This window comes from Oppia nitens, unplaced genomic scaffold (assembly GCF_028296485.1).
Source record: "Oppia nitens isolate AA-2021 unplaced genomic scaffold, nextdenovo-longstitch-racon4-pilon3 scaffold2_pilon_pilon_pilon, whole genome shotgun sequence".
NCBI classification, from domain to species: domain Eukaryota; kingdom Metazoa; phylum Arthropoda; class Arachnida; order Sarcoptiformes; family Oppiidae; genus Oppia; species Oppia nitens.
Genome location: NW_026533210.1, coordinates 2,421,243 through 2,438,284, shown reverse-complemented (window position 1 = coordinate 2,438,284; position 17,042 = coordinate 2,421,243). Strand labels below are relative to the sequence as shown.

General features: G+C 26.2%; 6 protein-coding genes across 6 annotated transcripts; 2 read left to right on the top strand and 4 right to left on the bottom strand.

Annotated features, from left to right (window-relative positions):
• Positions 1–1,231: 1,231 nt before the first annotated feature.
• Positions 1,232–2,147, top strand: LOC128955369 (replication factor C subunit 1-like). The gene is made up of 2 exons (XM_054301034.1): positions 1,232–1,388; positions 1,495–2,147. Exons 1-2 carry the CDS (start codon positions 1,311–1,313, stop codon positions 1,999–2,001), a joined length of 585 nt encoding a protein of 194 aa, XP_054157009.1. The 5' UTR covers positions 1,232–1,310; the 3' UTR covers positions 2,002–2,147.
• A 477-nt stretch (positions 2,148–2,624) lies between these two features.
• On the top strand, positions 2,625–3,878 carry LOC128955585 (choline/ethanolamine kinase-like). The gene is made up of 2 exons (XM_054301257.1): positions 2,625–3,056; positions 3,153–3,878. The coding sequence occupies exons 1-2, from the start codon at positions 2,625–2,627 to the stop codon at positions 3,876–3,878; spliced, it is 1,158 nt and encodes a 385-aa protein (XP_054157232.1).
• Positions 3,879–4,926: 1,048 nt separating this feature from the next.
• Positions 4,927–7,950, bottom strand: LOC128955362 (sex determination protein fruitless-like). Its single transcript, XM_054301027.1, has 5 exons — positions 7,889–7,950; positions 5,937–6,859; positions 5,741–5,837; positions 5,490–5,636; positions 4,927–5,390 (listed from the first exon to the last, which is right to left on the bottom strand). The coding sequence occupies exons 2-5, from the start codon at positions 6,786–6,788 to the stop codon at positions 5,125–5,127; spliced, it is 1,362 nt and encodes a 453-aa protein (XP_054157002.1). The 5' UTR covers positions 6,789–6,859; positions 7,889–7,950; the 3' UTR covers positions 4,927–5,124.
• Positions 7,951–12,034: 4,084 nt separating this feature from the next.
• Positions 12,035–13,195, bottom strand: LOC128955584 (valacyclovir hydrolase-like). Its single transcript, XM_054301256.1, has 5 exons — positions 13,093–13,195; positions 12,816–12,991; positions 12,351–12,704; positions 12,188–12,255; positions 12,035–12,119 (listed from the first exon to the last, which is right to left on the bottom strand). Exons 1-5 carry the CDS (start codon positions 13,193–13,195, stop codon positions 12,035–12,037), a joined length of 786 nt encoding a protein of 261 aa, XP_054157231.1.
• A 552-nt stretch (positions 13,196–13,747) lies between these two features.
• On the bottom strand, positions 13,748–14,827 carry LOC128955583 (valacyclovir hydrolase-like). The gene is made up of 4 exons (XM_054301255.1): positions 14,728–14,827; positions 14,570–14,659; positions 14,048–14,475; positions 13,748–13,819 (listed from the first exon to the last, which is right to left on the bottom strand). The coding sequence occupies exons 1-4, from the start codon at positions 14,825–14,827 to the stop codon at positions 13,748–13,750; spliced, it is 690 nt and encodes a 229-aa protein (XP_054157230.1).
• A 795-nt stretch (positions 14,828–15,622) lies between these two features.
• LOC128955367 (valacyclovir hydrolase-like) lies at positions 15,623–16,988 on the bottom strand. Its single transcript, XM_054301031.1, has 4 exons — positions 16,872–16,988; positions 16,614–16,789; positions 16,110–16,463; positions 15,623–15,843 (listed from the first exon to the last, which is right to left on the bottom strand). Exons 1-4 carry the CDS (start codon positions 16,966–16,968, stop codon positions 15,694–15,696), a joined length of 777 nt encoding a protein of 258 aa, XP_054157006.1. The 5' UTR covers positions 16,969–16,988; the 3' UTR covers positions 15,623–15,693.
• Between the last annotated feature and the right edge of the window lie 54 nt (positions 16,989–17,042).

The following is a 17,042-nucleotide window of genomic DNA, read 5'->3' as shown; positions in this document are numbered from 1 at the left end:
GCGTTTGGCCACTTCCTGAAGCAACAGTAGACGTCGCAATTCGCCGTCACATTTGCCAATACGTTTGGATAGATCATTGCCATCATTGTTATCATCCATGGGCTCTTGATTTTCTTTATCATTGTCATCATTATAATTAACAGCACTGTTACCATAGTTATGTGCACTTTTGGTGGTCAAGGATGAGGAGGAAGAGGAGGAGGAAGAAGACGATGAGGAGGAATACGGAGCAATGGGTATGAAATCGCCATTTTGTCGCTTTTCAGACAAATCAGTGAACCTCTTGTCCAGTGTTTTGTTAGCTTTTGATGACCTAAAGGATAGCCTTCCGATTGTCGTCGTCGTCGGCACCGATCCCGACGTTCCCGTAATTTCTTTCTTCAGGCGAATTGGTTCGCACTTATGAAAGATATTCTTCTTAGTGGCTGAACTTTCATCCATTATTATTATTATTATTATACACTTGAATGGATCAATTGATTTTAAAACGGCTGTTTGAAGATTGAATGTCTCAGTGAATGAAAACCAATAGAGTAGGCAAACCTCAAGTATGACTGACTTATTATTATATTTTTTTTTGTATCAAACAAACAAAATGTATATTAATTATTAAAGAATTTATAAAAAGTTTTTATTTTGTAGTAATAGTTAAGTTTTCTTTAATAATAATTTATAAAAAAATTATTGATAACTAATATTTCTGTTTGTTTTGACTAATTTTTCAAAATAAAATTATAACCAATGATTAGATTGTCATAAACTATGATACATACCTTAAGTAATTTGCATTAAATAGTAATTTGTTTGTTTTGATTTTTAAAAAAATCACCCTGGGTAATATGTTGGGAATATCTACTATACCTTTATATATTGTATGATTAATTTATTTTCAATATATATTAATAAACTATTCACAGTTGAGAAAAAAGGGGATTAAAAATCAAAATTACTAAAAAACAATGTGTTAGCAGTTTAAATGTTAATGACTGTTATACATATAAATATGTATTTTTTGCATACTAATATACTATATTATATTTGAACTTGATACAATCTATACTAAAATTACTTTATTACTAGTGTATAGTAATTTACTAGATATGATTGATTATTTTTTCAGCAATTATTTTTGTTGTTGTATTGATAAGCTATTAAAATCTGATTCATCAATGGATTTGATTTTAATTGCTTAATAAATGTATAAATCGGTAATAATAATAATAATAATAACATACATTACATATTGTTACAACTGTTTGCTTATAATTAATTAATTAAATAATAATAATAATAATAATTGTGTAAACAAAATGCAACGTTATTCAAATAAGCAAGCAGGTCCATGGTCCAGTCCAATCAAACCATACAATAGTGATCAAAAGCCTCTGGTATGACCTATCTGTCAATGGGTGCAGAATCTACTATTTTTAAACCCAAACATCCAAAAAAGCCCAATTGACAACTATATTAACATTATTATTATTATGTGTTTAGGACATATCGTTGAGAACATGTGAAACGGCAGCCCAACCGCCATCTCCTCCTCCTTCCGCCCAAACATCAGCGCGATTACGACCACTTAGATGTACTTACAGACAACCGGGGACTTCAGGTCAACAGTCACCTAATGTGACAGTTGTACGCAATCTGCATACGAGATCAAAGTCGACATTCAGATGGCGATCGGCACCCGATGCTGGCGTCGAGGGTTCACTACAGGGACTGGTGTTTGCCATAACAGGATCACTGGACAGACTGACCGACGATGACCTGACAGAAATGGTCGAGACGTGCGGCGCCACTCTGACACAGACTATGAACGCCGACTGTAACTATTTGATTGTCGGCACCAATGGTTCGACCGGAGCCGTCGATAAGGCGACCAAAGCGGGCAAAACTGTCTTAAATGAGGCGCAGTTTTTTCATTTGGTCGTAAACCGCGGCCGACAAAAACATTTGCAGAACCGGTTGGCCACTAATGATAACGACGGCCACAATTAGTCGGACGACAATTCAGTTTGAATGCAAATTTGTTTGTTTTTTTAATGATGACTATTAGGATAAACTATCAAAAAAAGTAAACTAAATTTTTTTTTTGATGTTTCAAAACTTTTTTGTTTTGTTGTTTTGTTTAGTTTCACTTAAATTCTACCTAATGTTAAGTAATTAATTTATATTTACATTATTACTAACTTATTATTTCAAATATTTCAAATGAATTAGAAATAAAATTGTTTGACAATTATTATTGTTTTTTTGTTGTTTGCAAATTTCTTATTATTTATTTATGGCTAATTTTTGTATGTTATTTTTTATTTAAATAAAAAATTATTATTATGAGTAATCAGATTAAATTAAATTGTATGTATTATCAATAGTATAATTGTTTAGTTAATATACTGTAAATTACAGGTTATCTATTTATATATATTGATAATCTAATATAACTATAATAAACTTCATAGATTTAAAAACTTCAAGGTTTGGCGCACCAAATGTACCAATAAATTAATTAATAAGATATCAAAAAAGATATATTATATTTAAAAGTGTTAATAATTTTTATTATATAAATACTGTAAATAATTAAACATTTTAGTTAGTTTTTTTTAACTTTTTGAAAAATGAGTTTTAAAGTCAATACCGAAAAACAAGTCAAACATATTGAAGATATCAATTCATCCATCAATGACTTGGACTTAGATAGCGTTACACTAATTAGAGGCAAAACACCGCAAGATATCAATCAATGGTGTCTACAGTTATGTAAGGATTATCTGTCGGGTGAATGGATTCAACAAACAGTGGACACCATTACTGTCAGTCGTATTACGGTCGGTGTTACCAATCAAATGTATTGTTGCGCTATTAATGAACCAAATGGCCAGTCATTAGTACCGCAAGTGGTTGCCATCAGATTGTATGGCAAAAAGTATTTTCTCCACAATAATGATAGACTTGTCGATACGGTTATTGCATTAATGATGTCAACAATGAAAATTGGTCCAAAAATGTATGGCATATTTGATCAGGGACAAATACTACAATTTTATAATGTAAACTATTATTATTATTGTAAATTAGAAACAATTCAATTTTTTTAAAATTAATAATTAATTTTTCTAACTGTATTTCTATTCACCCTAACAAAGCACCGACCGTTTAAAATCAATGAACAAAACAATGCAAAACTTGTCCGACAAGTGTTTGAAAAGTTAGCCCAAATTCATGCCATGGATGTGCCCATCAAACGCAACACTAATTGGCTTTTAGATGAATTGGACATTTCGTTAGCTGCGATATACGCGAGCCAAAGATCTACTGTAGACGACATCAAACAATTATTCAATAGCTACCGGTGCCCGACTTTGCTTAGTTGCGACTTTCCCAGCGAAACTCAATGGATTAAGGATGTCATCAAACGCACCAATAGTCCAGTGGTGTTCACACACAACGACTACCGATCCGACAATCTTATGGTCATTGAATCGCCTGATTCCGTCAACAATCAGTCTATAGTCGTCTGTGACTTTGATTACTCTGCCTATGGCTACCGGGGCTACGATTTTGCATTGATTTTACGTGAATGGCATAGAAAACGATATATCGATGTCCGCGATGTCGATGGTATTCCTCAAGACGACCAAATAGTTCGGCCGTTAATCGAAATATATGTCAACAAATGCAACGATATTCACGGATCAGATTATTCTGCAAATGATGTCAATTCTGTTGATCACATCTTATATGAGATCAAAGTGTTTCAAATGGTTTTAAGTTTTTTCGGTACAATTCATACACTGAAACTTGATTTAGAAAATCAAGGCTTTTTCGGTGAGACCAACAAATTGGTAGGTATTTTCAACAAATTTTCATAATATATAATAAATAATTTTCAAACTTATTTTTTTTGTTTCTAAAGAAACTCCCGGAAAATCTATGCAAATGTTATCTAATTTTAAAAGAAAAACTCAAAAATATGAATATAATTTAATTTTTATACAATTTGTTATTTATTTGATTTTAATTTTTGTTTTCAATAATAATAATTATAATAACATTATAGATCATAACAATAATAGTTAATAATAGTAGTAATAATTATAATGATAATTATTATTTGGTGCTCTTATATTCAATTAATTTTTATAATACATAATTGATTTACTTGTGAATAATTTTCCATATATCCATTAAATTAATATTTAAAATAACAAATAAACAATTATATTTTCATCAAAAAAAAACATTCAGATATTAAACATTTTAATAAATTAATATAACAAAAAAATAATAATCTTATTGTTAATTCATAAATTTATATACTTGTTTTTATATATTATAATAATAATTATAATAATACTCATAACTATATGAGCTTTTATTATATATATATATATATCAAAAAATCATATCAATATAATTATTTTCTTTTTGTTTTTGTAAAAAATATTATATTTTAAACAAATTATAAATTAATTAAATAGTTTATAAATGTGAGGTAAATTAAAAATATTATTTTAATATTATATATCAATCATACAATTTGTATGAACCGTATGTGTGGCTCTATCTATAATGTAATTCATTTAATAAAATTATAACTTTCTTTAATTATCAAAAAACTTATAATAATATTATATATAAATTAATTTTTTTTAAATAACAATCACAAGGGGTGTAATAAATTACTAAATCTATGAATACTTTAAATGATTAGTGCAATTATTAATAATATTAATTAATTAATTAATAATTGTCCTATTAAAAAAAATCTTTTACAAAATAAAATAATTTAAAAAAATAATATAATCACAAAATATTTTGTATTATAAAATTAAATTCTGTTAAATCATAATAAATTACTGTATATTTCATTAATCAAAAATAATAATAATTTTTGCCGAAAAAAATAATTAAATATTTTTCATTTTGAAAACGTATACATTGTATATATTGCTATGTATTTTGTTAATTACGCTAACAATTAATGGGAGAAAAATTACGGTAATTAATGAATGAATTAATGATTAGTACCAAAATGTTGCACATGTAGCTCATGAAAGTCCTCATTGGGAGGGTGTGTATGTATGTGTATGTATGTATGTATGTAGGTGTGGAATGTTAGTCATAGGCCATACCAGTTGATCCCGTATTGCTGTTGTTGTTGTCAACAGTCACTTTGGTCTGGCAGCTGATTGCATGCCTTTTGCACCAGTCCTGAGTGGTAAACAGTTTGCCGCACGAACCGCACGAAAACTTGGGCCTAAAGTTACTGAAGTGTGTGTGATAGTGACGGATCAGTTTGGACTTCTTCAGGAATGTCTTACAACACACCGGACAGGTAGTCATATTGTTGGCCTGTATTTGTGCTAATAGGCGCTCGTATTCTGTAATATATATGGGAAACACATTAGTTTAGTTGGTGTGGATGGATGGGTGGGGAGGGATTCATATATATATATATTTATACTCTAAGATCATCATACCTTCAATGGTTTGGGGTGTCGTGAATGAACTGCTCGAATAGGGCCTAAATCTGCCGATTTGTGTCGAATCGATCTCTGGCCAGTCGTTTACAATTTGCTGGTCGTTTTGGTCGAGATTTTCATCGCTCAATGATATCTCTTGAAGTTCTGTAGATTTTTTTTGTTGTTGAAAATATGTGATTAATTAAAAAAAAAATTGTCAGTTAATTATCATCTAAAAGTGTCAGTTAACTGATTGATTGATGCCTTACCATTGTCATCGTCGTCGTCGTCTTCTTGTAGGTCAATGGGAACGATAGCTTTAGATGAATCGCTATCATTAGCGCCAGAATATTCAACTCCTGTATCCTTCACAACAAAATTAACAAAAAAAAATAGTTGTAAACAATTGTTGATTTAATAATTTGTGTCTGAATTTAACAAAAAACAAAAACAATTAAATCCTACTTCTGGTGTAGACATGGATTGTTCCAGAAGTTTGATCGGTTCGATGTCATCCATACATAACGAATCCCTGTTCTCCACTTTCACAGTAATCTCATTGATCTTTGGACTAAACTTTTGTACTTTAAATTGTTTGTTACGATAATTGCTATAATTAACACCCGCTTTGACTGTATTTCCACTAATATTAATATTATTATTATTATTATTATTATTATTTCTATTAGCACCGGTAACCGCTAGTAAGCTTTGACTGCCGCTAATCACCAGTTCCTCATCGCTGGTTAAGTTACCACTAATATCTAAATTGTCAGACAATTTGACGCTTTGATTGCTGTCATTGTTGTTATTGTTGTTGTAGTGATTAATACTAGGATTAGCTTTACGTTTTCGTCGCCTATTCCTAGCGATCATTGATTGCACCGTTTCCTGGCCTTTAACACCGACACTACTATTACTACCACCACTTCTAATGGGCGACGAGTCCTGTTTGTCCCTAACCTCTGTCAGACCTTTAATACGAAGCGTCTCTGCCGTCTTCAACAGTGAGCTGAGCTGATCCTGAGGTACGTTCACTTCACCCGTATAGATAAAATCGATGATTGACTTGAGATCGGCAAATATCACGTCCTTGAGTATGACAATGGGATGTTTGCACGGATTGGCTACAAACAGATTGTAAAAGTAGGGACTGCTGGCGGCCAATACCATCTTATGGGCCTTAATGCTGGCACCGTCGCAGGCAATGGTACAGTCGCACAGGTTTTCGTGGATCAGCATATTTTGAAACACTTCCGACAGATTCTGGTTGAAGCTGTTCCACTTCAGACGATATTGGGGCTGATTTAAAGCCATGTGTTTGTATGTATGTGTGAGTATATGTGTGCGTCACTGTGTTTGTATGTATAGATAGAGGAACAGGGTCTCTGCAAATATATTAAAACATGTTATATAACAATGATATACTATGTAAATAATAAAGTGAACAAAAAATTGTTTTTTTACTGATAAGGAAATAACAAACAAAATAAAATAATAGTAGGAAAAGTATAGTATAGTATATATATTTTTTTATATGGCCTAATCCCCCTCTATTTATTTATCTATCTATCTCTATCTCCTACTATCTATCTATCTATCTACCAGTGCTATTACTATTTAATATATAAATGGTATGCAATGCATGGCATGCTATTGAAAACAGGTATATTTTTTCGCACAGTATTTCAATTTGGGAAAAGTAAGTCATCGATCTCTCTCTCTTTCACACACACACACACACACATACATACATACATACACACACACACAAACACACACACATACACACACATACACACACATACACACACACATACATACATACACACACACACACAAACACACATACATACACACACATACACACACATACACACACACATACATACATACACACACACACACATACACATTCACTCGCTAAATATTATGTGTATTTAATAAACCCTACATTTGATTAAATACATGCAATTTCCTACATTTATGGTATTATACACTGTATTGTAATAATAATAATAAACATATGACAAACAGCTATAATATACTAACTATAAATAAGCATACATTTCAATAGTTAATTTAATATAATTTTTTTGAAACAAACAAACAAATATAATATGATATTATGTTACATACTGTACATGTAAACACCCTACTAACAAAATTTTTTTACCCTACTCATATTAGTATCAAATGCTATAACATATTAAAAAAACACACTGTAATATGATATGATATACAATACAGTAATACAAAGTGTTACTAAACAATATGTGTGTGGGGACCCAATAAGCTTATTAATCATCAATACAATAATTAGATATGTTATCTAGGTTATTTGTTGTTGTTGTTGTAGTTGAATAGTTTTGTAAATGATCTAGGTGTTGTTATGTAAACAAAACAAATATACATACCCGAATAATATATGGTAATTTATTTTAATCCAGCAAAAATTTGTTGGTATAATAGAGATACACACAAAAATTGATTTTTCTTTACAACAAAATTATTATTATTTTTTATATCATATATATATATAAAATCAAAACAACACCAGTGTTTTGGATATTTCCTAAATATATACGTACTGTATATCATATATATATATATAATATACAGTATATACACACATATATATATACAGAGCTATCGTATATACTGTATATATAGCTTGGAGTGCCTAAGAGACTGACACTACCAGTGCTATGGTATATGTGTTATGCTATGGGAGAGAGAGATAGACCTAACTTTGATGCTGCGCTCAACTGAACCACCAGTTGTTGTGGTGGTTATTGTCGTCGTCGTCGTAGTCGTCGTACTGTTTTTAAAGGGCGTCTCGAAGTAGTACTGTATGTACTGTACTGTACTGTAATGACGTGGACGGACCTAACAATCAGGCACTCACTCCCTGTTATATATATTTAATACAGGCATTTGGGTCTTTCCATTTTTGCTGTGTGTGTGTGTGTGTGTGTATATATATGTGTCGGTGCTGTCGGTACTACTATTAACTAACTCAACCACCAGTTCCCTCTCTCTCTCTCTCTCTCTCTCTTTCTTTCTTTCTCTATCTCTCTCATTCTGTGTACATAACAATTGATTGAAAAATAAAGGGTACAAACATTGTATCATTTATACTGTATGATACATGCGCTTAGCGTTTGTACCGTTTAATAGGGAACTCCATATATGATATATTTATTTATTTTTAAAAAACCTAATTGGCCTAGTTAATTAGTAGCTATGTGTGTTGGTGTGTCTAAATGCTAAATGTTAAGTCATAGGGGATAGTCATAATTTTTTTTTATTATTAAAGTTTAGTTGACAATTATTTTTTTACTAAATACTAAAAGTCTAAAGTTTATGTATATAATTCATAGGGGCATAGCCTATGCTAATTGTATTATTATTATTATTATTATTAAATGCAAAATAATTACTATTTAAATATATATATTAGTATATTTTGCTAATTAACTTTTAAACAAAATTATTATTTTATTAGCTTGCTATTAGATTTTTTGTTTGTTTGTTTGTTAGTTTGAAAGTTATTAATATTTAGAAAATTACTGTTTAAATACAATGTATATAATTAATTGTTTAATTAAGTAAAAAAATTTTCAACACAACAAAAAAATTACACTATAATAATAATAATTAGTATTATTATATTAATACGGATAATAATAATGAAAGTTAAATATTAGATAAACTATAAATACAAATATTTTTTTAAAAATATGAAATAACTTGTATTAATAATTATAATTATATATATATGTGTGTGTTTAAAGTATTGATAAAAAAAATTATATGTAATAATAATAATAATTTAGTTTCTATTTTTTAAATTATGAAATCTAAATGTTTTATATTATTAATACTGTATTTTTCCTTTGATTAAAATTAGTTTCAAGGTTTTTAAATACATTTTTTTTAAAAAACATTACAGTATTGATTATATAATTATTAATAATATAATATATATATATATAACATAGTTAGGGGCCCCCACCTCTAACCATTACACTAATCTTTGTACCCAAAAAATTAGGTACAATTTTTTTACTGTAGATAAACAGTAGGTTTTTTTTGTTAATCAAATGTTAATTAAATATTAAAATAAAAGATTAATAAAAAAAATTTAGATAATTCTTATTTTAAAAAATAAAATAATAATATGTGTTTAGTTTAAAATTTAAAAAACACATTATATTTACCTTTAAAATTTGTAAAATTTAAGAAAAAAAATCTAATTACTAGTAAAAACTGTATTTACAATAATTAGTATAAAACTGAGTACTATTATACTATAATCTATTTAATTACTGTATTTATAAAACTTATGTTAATAAAAAAAATAATTACTAACTAACCAATTAATAAACAATTATATTGTTAACAAAAATTATTCTTAATATTTATATAATTATAAATCACTTAAGTATTATTATTATATTTTGCAAATTTATTAATTATTTATTGATATTGACATCAATAATTCAATTTAGATATAGTTAAATATTTTTAGTCGAAACTATTATTGTATTGGAATAAAAAAAATTAATAATTAATAAAATTATATGTAATTATTAATCAAAATCATAAATAAAATTAAAATATATTTATTTATTGATACTTTATTTAGATAATAAAATATATATATATATATATATATATATATATATATATATATAGATATTACAATAAAAAGACTTTATTTTTATTATTACTAACAATAAAATATTCAATAAGATAGCTATTTATTATTAAGTAGACTTATATAATAATCTATTATCAATAAAAATATAAATTTTCAATATAAATAACAATTTCAGATTGTATACTTTCAAATAAAATCAATAACTTTTTAAACTATAGTTGAAATAAATATTTATCTATTAATATAAAAAAATAATATATTAAATAAAATTTATATAAAAAAAAACATTTTTATAATAATTTCTAGATTATTTTTAAAAACATTTAGATTATTATAAAATTATAATTTTGTAATGAATATCATCAACATTGCTGCTACTAATGATGTAGAGTTATAATGTTAATTTATATTTAATTATAAATTTAATTATATATCACATGGTTCATTTATTTTATTTTTTATTTTAAAATCTAGCATATGTATTTTATTGTCCAAATAAAACAATGAAACAAAATTGGGGGAAAAAGGGAATGGATGTTAAATTAATTAATATTATTGTTAACAAATTAAATCTAACCTAACAGTCAATAGATTATTGTAACTATAGTTGGGGTCGTCAAATTGACCCGGGCCATCATTTAAGATAAAAATCAAATATTTCAATTTTTATGTTTATATTTTTTTTAAATTAATAATATTTAAATATAATAATGATTTTGATAATTCAACTATATGTGTATGAATATTATATATTGATTAGAAATTGCTTTAAAAATCTATAAATTTATTTGATTATAAATAGATAATTTTTTTAATATATTATATTAAAAATTTATTCAATATTTATCTTCATAAAGTTAATTTCGTTTATAATTGAATTAATATTGAAAATTTATATATATATATATAAAATATTATTATTTTTATTGAATTTAGCAAATTTATTAAATATTTAATAAATAATTCAGTTTACATATAGTTTAATAATATCTTTGTATTGAAATAAAAATTAATAATTAATAAACTTAATATTAATAAAAATTATATGTAATTATTAATAATAAATAAAATTCAAATATAATTATTTATTGATATTTTATTTAGATATTGAAAAAAATAGATAACAAGATATAACAGTAAAAAAAATTTATATTTTATATTCTAAAATAAAAATCCATTTATCAATAATTTTGTATATTATTTAAACAAAAATTTTAACTAAATTATATTTATTAATTTGATATTTTAAAAATGATCTTGTTCAAAATATCCAAACTCATAATATCTAATTCAAAAAAAATCCTAAATTAAAATATCCAAAAATAATAATATCCAAACTTATAAAGTAAAAAAACATTTCATCTAATTAAATAATTTAAATAAAAATATCTAAAATTAATCAGCCAAACAATTTAAAATATAAATTTTAATTATTATTATTATAAATATTTTTTGAAAATAATTTATTTTGGATATTTTGATTAAAATTATTATCAACAAATTAAATTTAACATATAGAGTAATAGATTGCAATTATAATTGGAATAACCAAATTGACTCTGATAATTGAACCAGTACTATTATTATTATTATTATTATTATTATTACCACTTTTACTTATATTTAATTTCAAATTTTTTTAATTGTTTATAAATCAAATTTCATGTATTCAATACAATGACTAAACCATTTCAATGAAGTTAATAAAATTTTATTAAACAAATCATTTTAATTCATAAAATATTTTGTTTTATTAGAAAATGTATTTTTCAACAACAAAATGTTTATTTATTAGAAACTATTGTTTTTTTTGTTGAAAAAACAAACAGTTTTATTAAAGATAAAATTATACAGTATTTTTTATAAAAAAAATAATAATAATTAATTTCTTATAAATTTATTTATTGAGTAAAAAATTTTCTACCATTAGTTTAACTTCTTGTTGATAAACTAAATGCATATTATGGCCACCCATTGGAAATCTATAACAACATTAATATTATATTTAGTTTACTAATTTCAATATATTATTAATATATTATAAACTAACCTATGAACTTTTATATTAGCTATATTAGCTTGCAGATGCTCAATTTGATCCAATTCAACTAATTTATCCTATTAATAATAATTTATAACATTTTAATAATTATAAAAATTTGTTATTTTAATAATAACCTAATAATAAAGTGCGCAAAACAACAACAACATACCCGATCTCCATGTATGAGAAATATACGACATTTAATACTATCGTAATTATTATTACAGATACCATTGGGAAACCATTTAAGAAAGTTTCCGATAAACAGTGTGTGCTGTTCCCATAATTGTTGTATTTCATGTCTATCCTTATAAACCCTAAGATATCTATCAATTAAATCACGACTCCATTTACTAGTGTCGACTGTATAGGAAATATTTTTCATTTGCATATCACTGGCGTATGGGGTCATCGCTAGTCCAACCATTGCGGTAACCAAATCCGGATAATTGGCAGCCAATACCAGTGCCACTCGTGTACCCTCAGACCAGCCCAACACTTGAAACTTTTCATAGCCCAGTGACTGATATTTTTTTATTAAAGTCAAGTCAAACAAAACAAACAGATTTTTATTATTTAAAAAAATTAATTACTGGTACTATTGATAACATTATTTTTGTTGTTGAATACATACCCGCATTAATTGGACACAACAGTCGGCATCGTTTGTAAATACATTGCTTGAGTGTTGTCTATGGGGTGGTCGGGATCGGCCCCAACCGGGCAACTCAATGGCGACCAATGTAAACTGATCATGGTCCAATGCATTTGAACCAATTAACAGTTCACTATAATCGGTACGACCGGTGCCTTGTTTTTTGTTTTTAATCAAACGGTTATACCGTATTTAATAAGCTATACTAAATCTATTATATATATTTTTTTAATATTAAATATAAGTTATATCAAACCTATGGCTCCGGGAATCATCAACAAAACCTGTGGTCCCGATCCAAACACTTCATAGTAAACGAAACAATCATTGTTTATAAACACCTGTCCCTCAGTTGACATACTTTTGTTAATTTTTTTGTGTTTATATAATATATGTTAAATATATTATAATTACTTGTTTGCTATAATTTTCTATTAATAAAATATAATAACTTTATTTCCAATATTGACTTAGATTATATACATTGTATTTTATTATTATACAATAAATACAGTATACCTGTATATACAATATATTATTGAGAAAAAAATTTAGTTTAACTTATAAATATTATTAAAATTTATAAATAAACAAAAAAAATGATAACATAATTTTGTTTTTATGTTTATTAATTTGAATCAATATCATTTGATAAAACTATTAAAAATATTATTATTTAAAAATTAAATTTAAAATTATTTATTTAGCAAAAAATTCTGGACAATAATTTTGAATTCACTTTTATATACCTGATGTATATTATGTCCTCCCAATGGAAATCTATTATTATCAATAATATTAATAAAAATTTTCAATTATTTAATGCAATAATAATAATAATAAACAAAAATAACGTGGTGATTTTATGTTTCTATTTTTTAAAATATAAATAATTAATTAATAAAAAAAAATTACCTATGTACTTTAGTTTGCGGTAAGTTAGCTTGCAAATGTTCAACATGCTCCAATTGAACCAATGGATCCTAATTAAAATTAATTAAAAAATATATATAAAAATATATAAATAAAAATTTATAAAAAAATTACATATATATTTAATTTTTAATTAAATTAAAAATGTCTGTTATTAGTAAAAGTAGTATTAATTTTAATAATTTTATATATAAAAAAAATACTAATTCAATATTTCAATTAAATATTTTTGTTTAAAAAATATATTAATTCAATAATGATATTATGGTCGGACACACCCACACCCGTACCCGATCTCCATGAAGTAATAGTATGCGACACTTAATACTATCGTATTTATTATAACAAATGCCTTTAGGAAACAATTGGGGAAAGTTGTCCACAAAAATTATGTGTCGCCTCCACAGGTTCTGTAACTCAGCCCTGTCCTTATAGACCGTCAGATATCTGTCAATCATAGTTTTGTCCCAATTGTCAATGTTTTTAGTCATTAACATGTTTTTGTTGTGCACTTCAGTGGCATAAGTAGGTAATGCCAACACAACCAAATCGGTGACTACATCGGGATAGTCGGCGGCCAACACCAGTGCCACCCGTGAACCCTCGGACCAGCCAAACACTTGAAACTTTTCATAGCCTAGTGTCTGGTAATAAATAAATAAATAAATTAATTTTAACACTTTATATAATAAAAATAATTGATTTATTTAATACTCGCATCAGTTGTACACAACAGTCGGCATCGTTTGTATATATTTTGTTTGAATGTCGTCTCAATGGTGGCCTCGATCGGCCCCAACCGGGCAGCTCAATGGCAATTAATGTAAATTGATCATGGTCAAATGCGTATGGACCAGACAACTGGTCACTATAATCGGTACTACCAGTTCCTTATAGTTATGATAAACATTAATTATAAACATGAAATTTTTTTTATCTATATATAATTTTTATATACCTATAGCTCCGGGAATCATAAGTAAAATATTAGGTCCCGAACCAATTTTTTCGTAATATATTGGCCAACCATTTATAGATACCGGAGCCGTGTTTGACATTTTTTATTATTATTGACAGCAATTTAATTATTTTATTTCAGTTATTTAAGAATAAGAAAATTTTTGTTTTGTCTTTTTTGGTTAAAATTTACAATAATATAGTTTTTAAAACATTTGAAAATATTTAATAATTATTTTTAATCAATTTTTCCTATTACCTAAATTGATAAATTTTATATTCATATAAATCATATCTATAAATAGTTACTCAAATATAAGCTAATATTAATTATGATTGTATAAAATCATGCAATAATTTTTTACATACAATACAATACATAATTAACAGTTAATTACTAATTTTTATATTTATTATTATTAGTACTATTAATATAATTTATTAATAAGTAATAAATTTTTAGTTAATTGTTGACAATTTTAATTAAGTGTATTTTATAATCTATTGTGAATAAATTGAATAATTAATAATAATTTACATATTTTAATGGAAACAAATAAAAATAAATGATACAAACGGTGTACAGTATATTGACATTTATGGTATATGTTTTGGTTGACATAATAATAATTTTTTTTATAAAATATTACAATTAATTATTATTGTTATATTAATTTATAAATTTTATTGATATATATATATTGTATATAAATAATATATAAAGTATTTATTTTTTTAAAAAAAATCAATCTAACTTTAAAATCAAAACCATTTTATGAATGTAAAAATTATTGTAAATATTTTTCCAGTATATAAACGACAACACATCTATATATACAAAAATTGTATATAAAAAACATTATTATACTAATTATTTATTTATTTTTTTTGGTGTAGATTATTTATAAATTTATTAAAATGATCAATGTCAATTATCATTTTTTTTTCATTAAAAAAACAATTAAGTTTAATTAGCAAAAAATTCTTCGACTATTCGTTTATATGAAGCTGAATATCTTATATGTAAGTCATGGTTACCATTGGGAAAACGTTTCAATTTTGCCGATTTAATATGTTTGATGACATACTCCGGGTGCTCTAACGTACTGATCGGATCCTAAATTAATTAATTAATCAATCAATGGGTATGATTAATATTTTTGTTTAACAAAAAATAATAATAAATATCTTTAATAATAATAATAATAATACTGTAGTAGTAATACAGTAGTTGTCATATACTACAAGTAATAGTAATCATTGATTACTAATCAATAATTAATTACAAATTTAATACAAATTTACAAATTATTTACAAAATGCTATCAACCTTATAAATGTTAATAATAATAATAATAATAATAATAATAAATCATATCATACCCTATCTCCATGTATGACAAGTATCGGGAAATTGACTTTTTTATAATGATCAACATTGGTGTCCATCGGAAAGTATGAATTAAAATAATCGCAATACCGTAGATGTCTGTCCCATAGATTCTGTAGTTCCTCTTTGCTCTTATAGGTTCTCAGATAGCAGTCGTGCTTCTCCTGACCCCAGCTCTCGACATTGCGGGTCGACTTGAGTACGGCCAGTGTTCGCGGATACAAAAATGTCAGTACACCGTGAATGACCATACGCTGGATTGAACCGGGATATTTGCAGGCCATCCATAGGCCGACAATTGCACCATCAGACCAACCAATCAAATAGTATTTATCGTAACCTAAGTGCTATAAAAATACAAATTAATTATATATAAGACTTAATAGACATAATTAACATAAACTAGTTATCAATATACAGTATATATATATATATATATATATATATATATATATATATATATATATATATATATATATATATATATAAACTCATACATTCATTAACTTATGAAAACACTCGGCATCGTTATCGTAGATATTGCTGCCGTACGGTCTAACCGGTGGTCGCGATCGGCCCCAACCGGGCGCTTCCACAGCGATTAATGTATACTTTTGCAGATCCAGTGCCTCATCGCCGTCCAGTTGTTCATAGAAATCGCTTAGTCCTGAGCCTAAAAAAATTAATTGTTTTAGATATCGAGTATTTATTATTTTAGTTTTTATTTGTTTTCGAAAAAATAAAATTACACAAACCTAATGCTCCCGGTATCATCAGCACCGGTATGGGTCCAGTGCCACGCTTCTCATACCATATGGGCCAACCATTAATCTCGACCGAAGCGCTGGTCATAGTTTATAAATTAATATCTTTACAACGGGTTTACAGTATTTTTTGTTGTTGAATATTATTTATTATTTGATTAT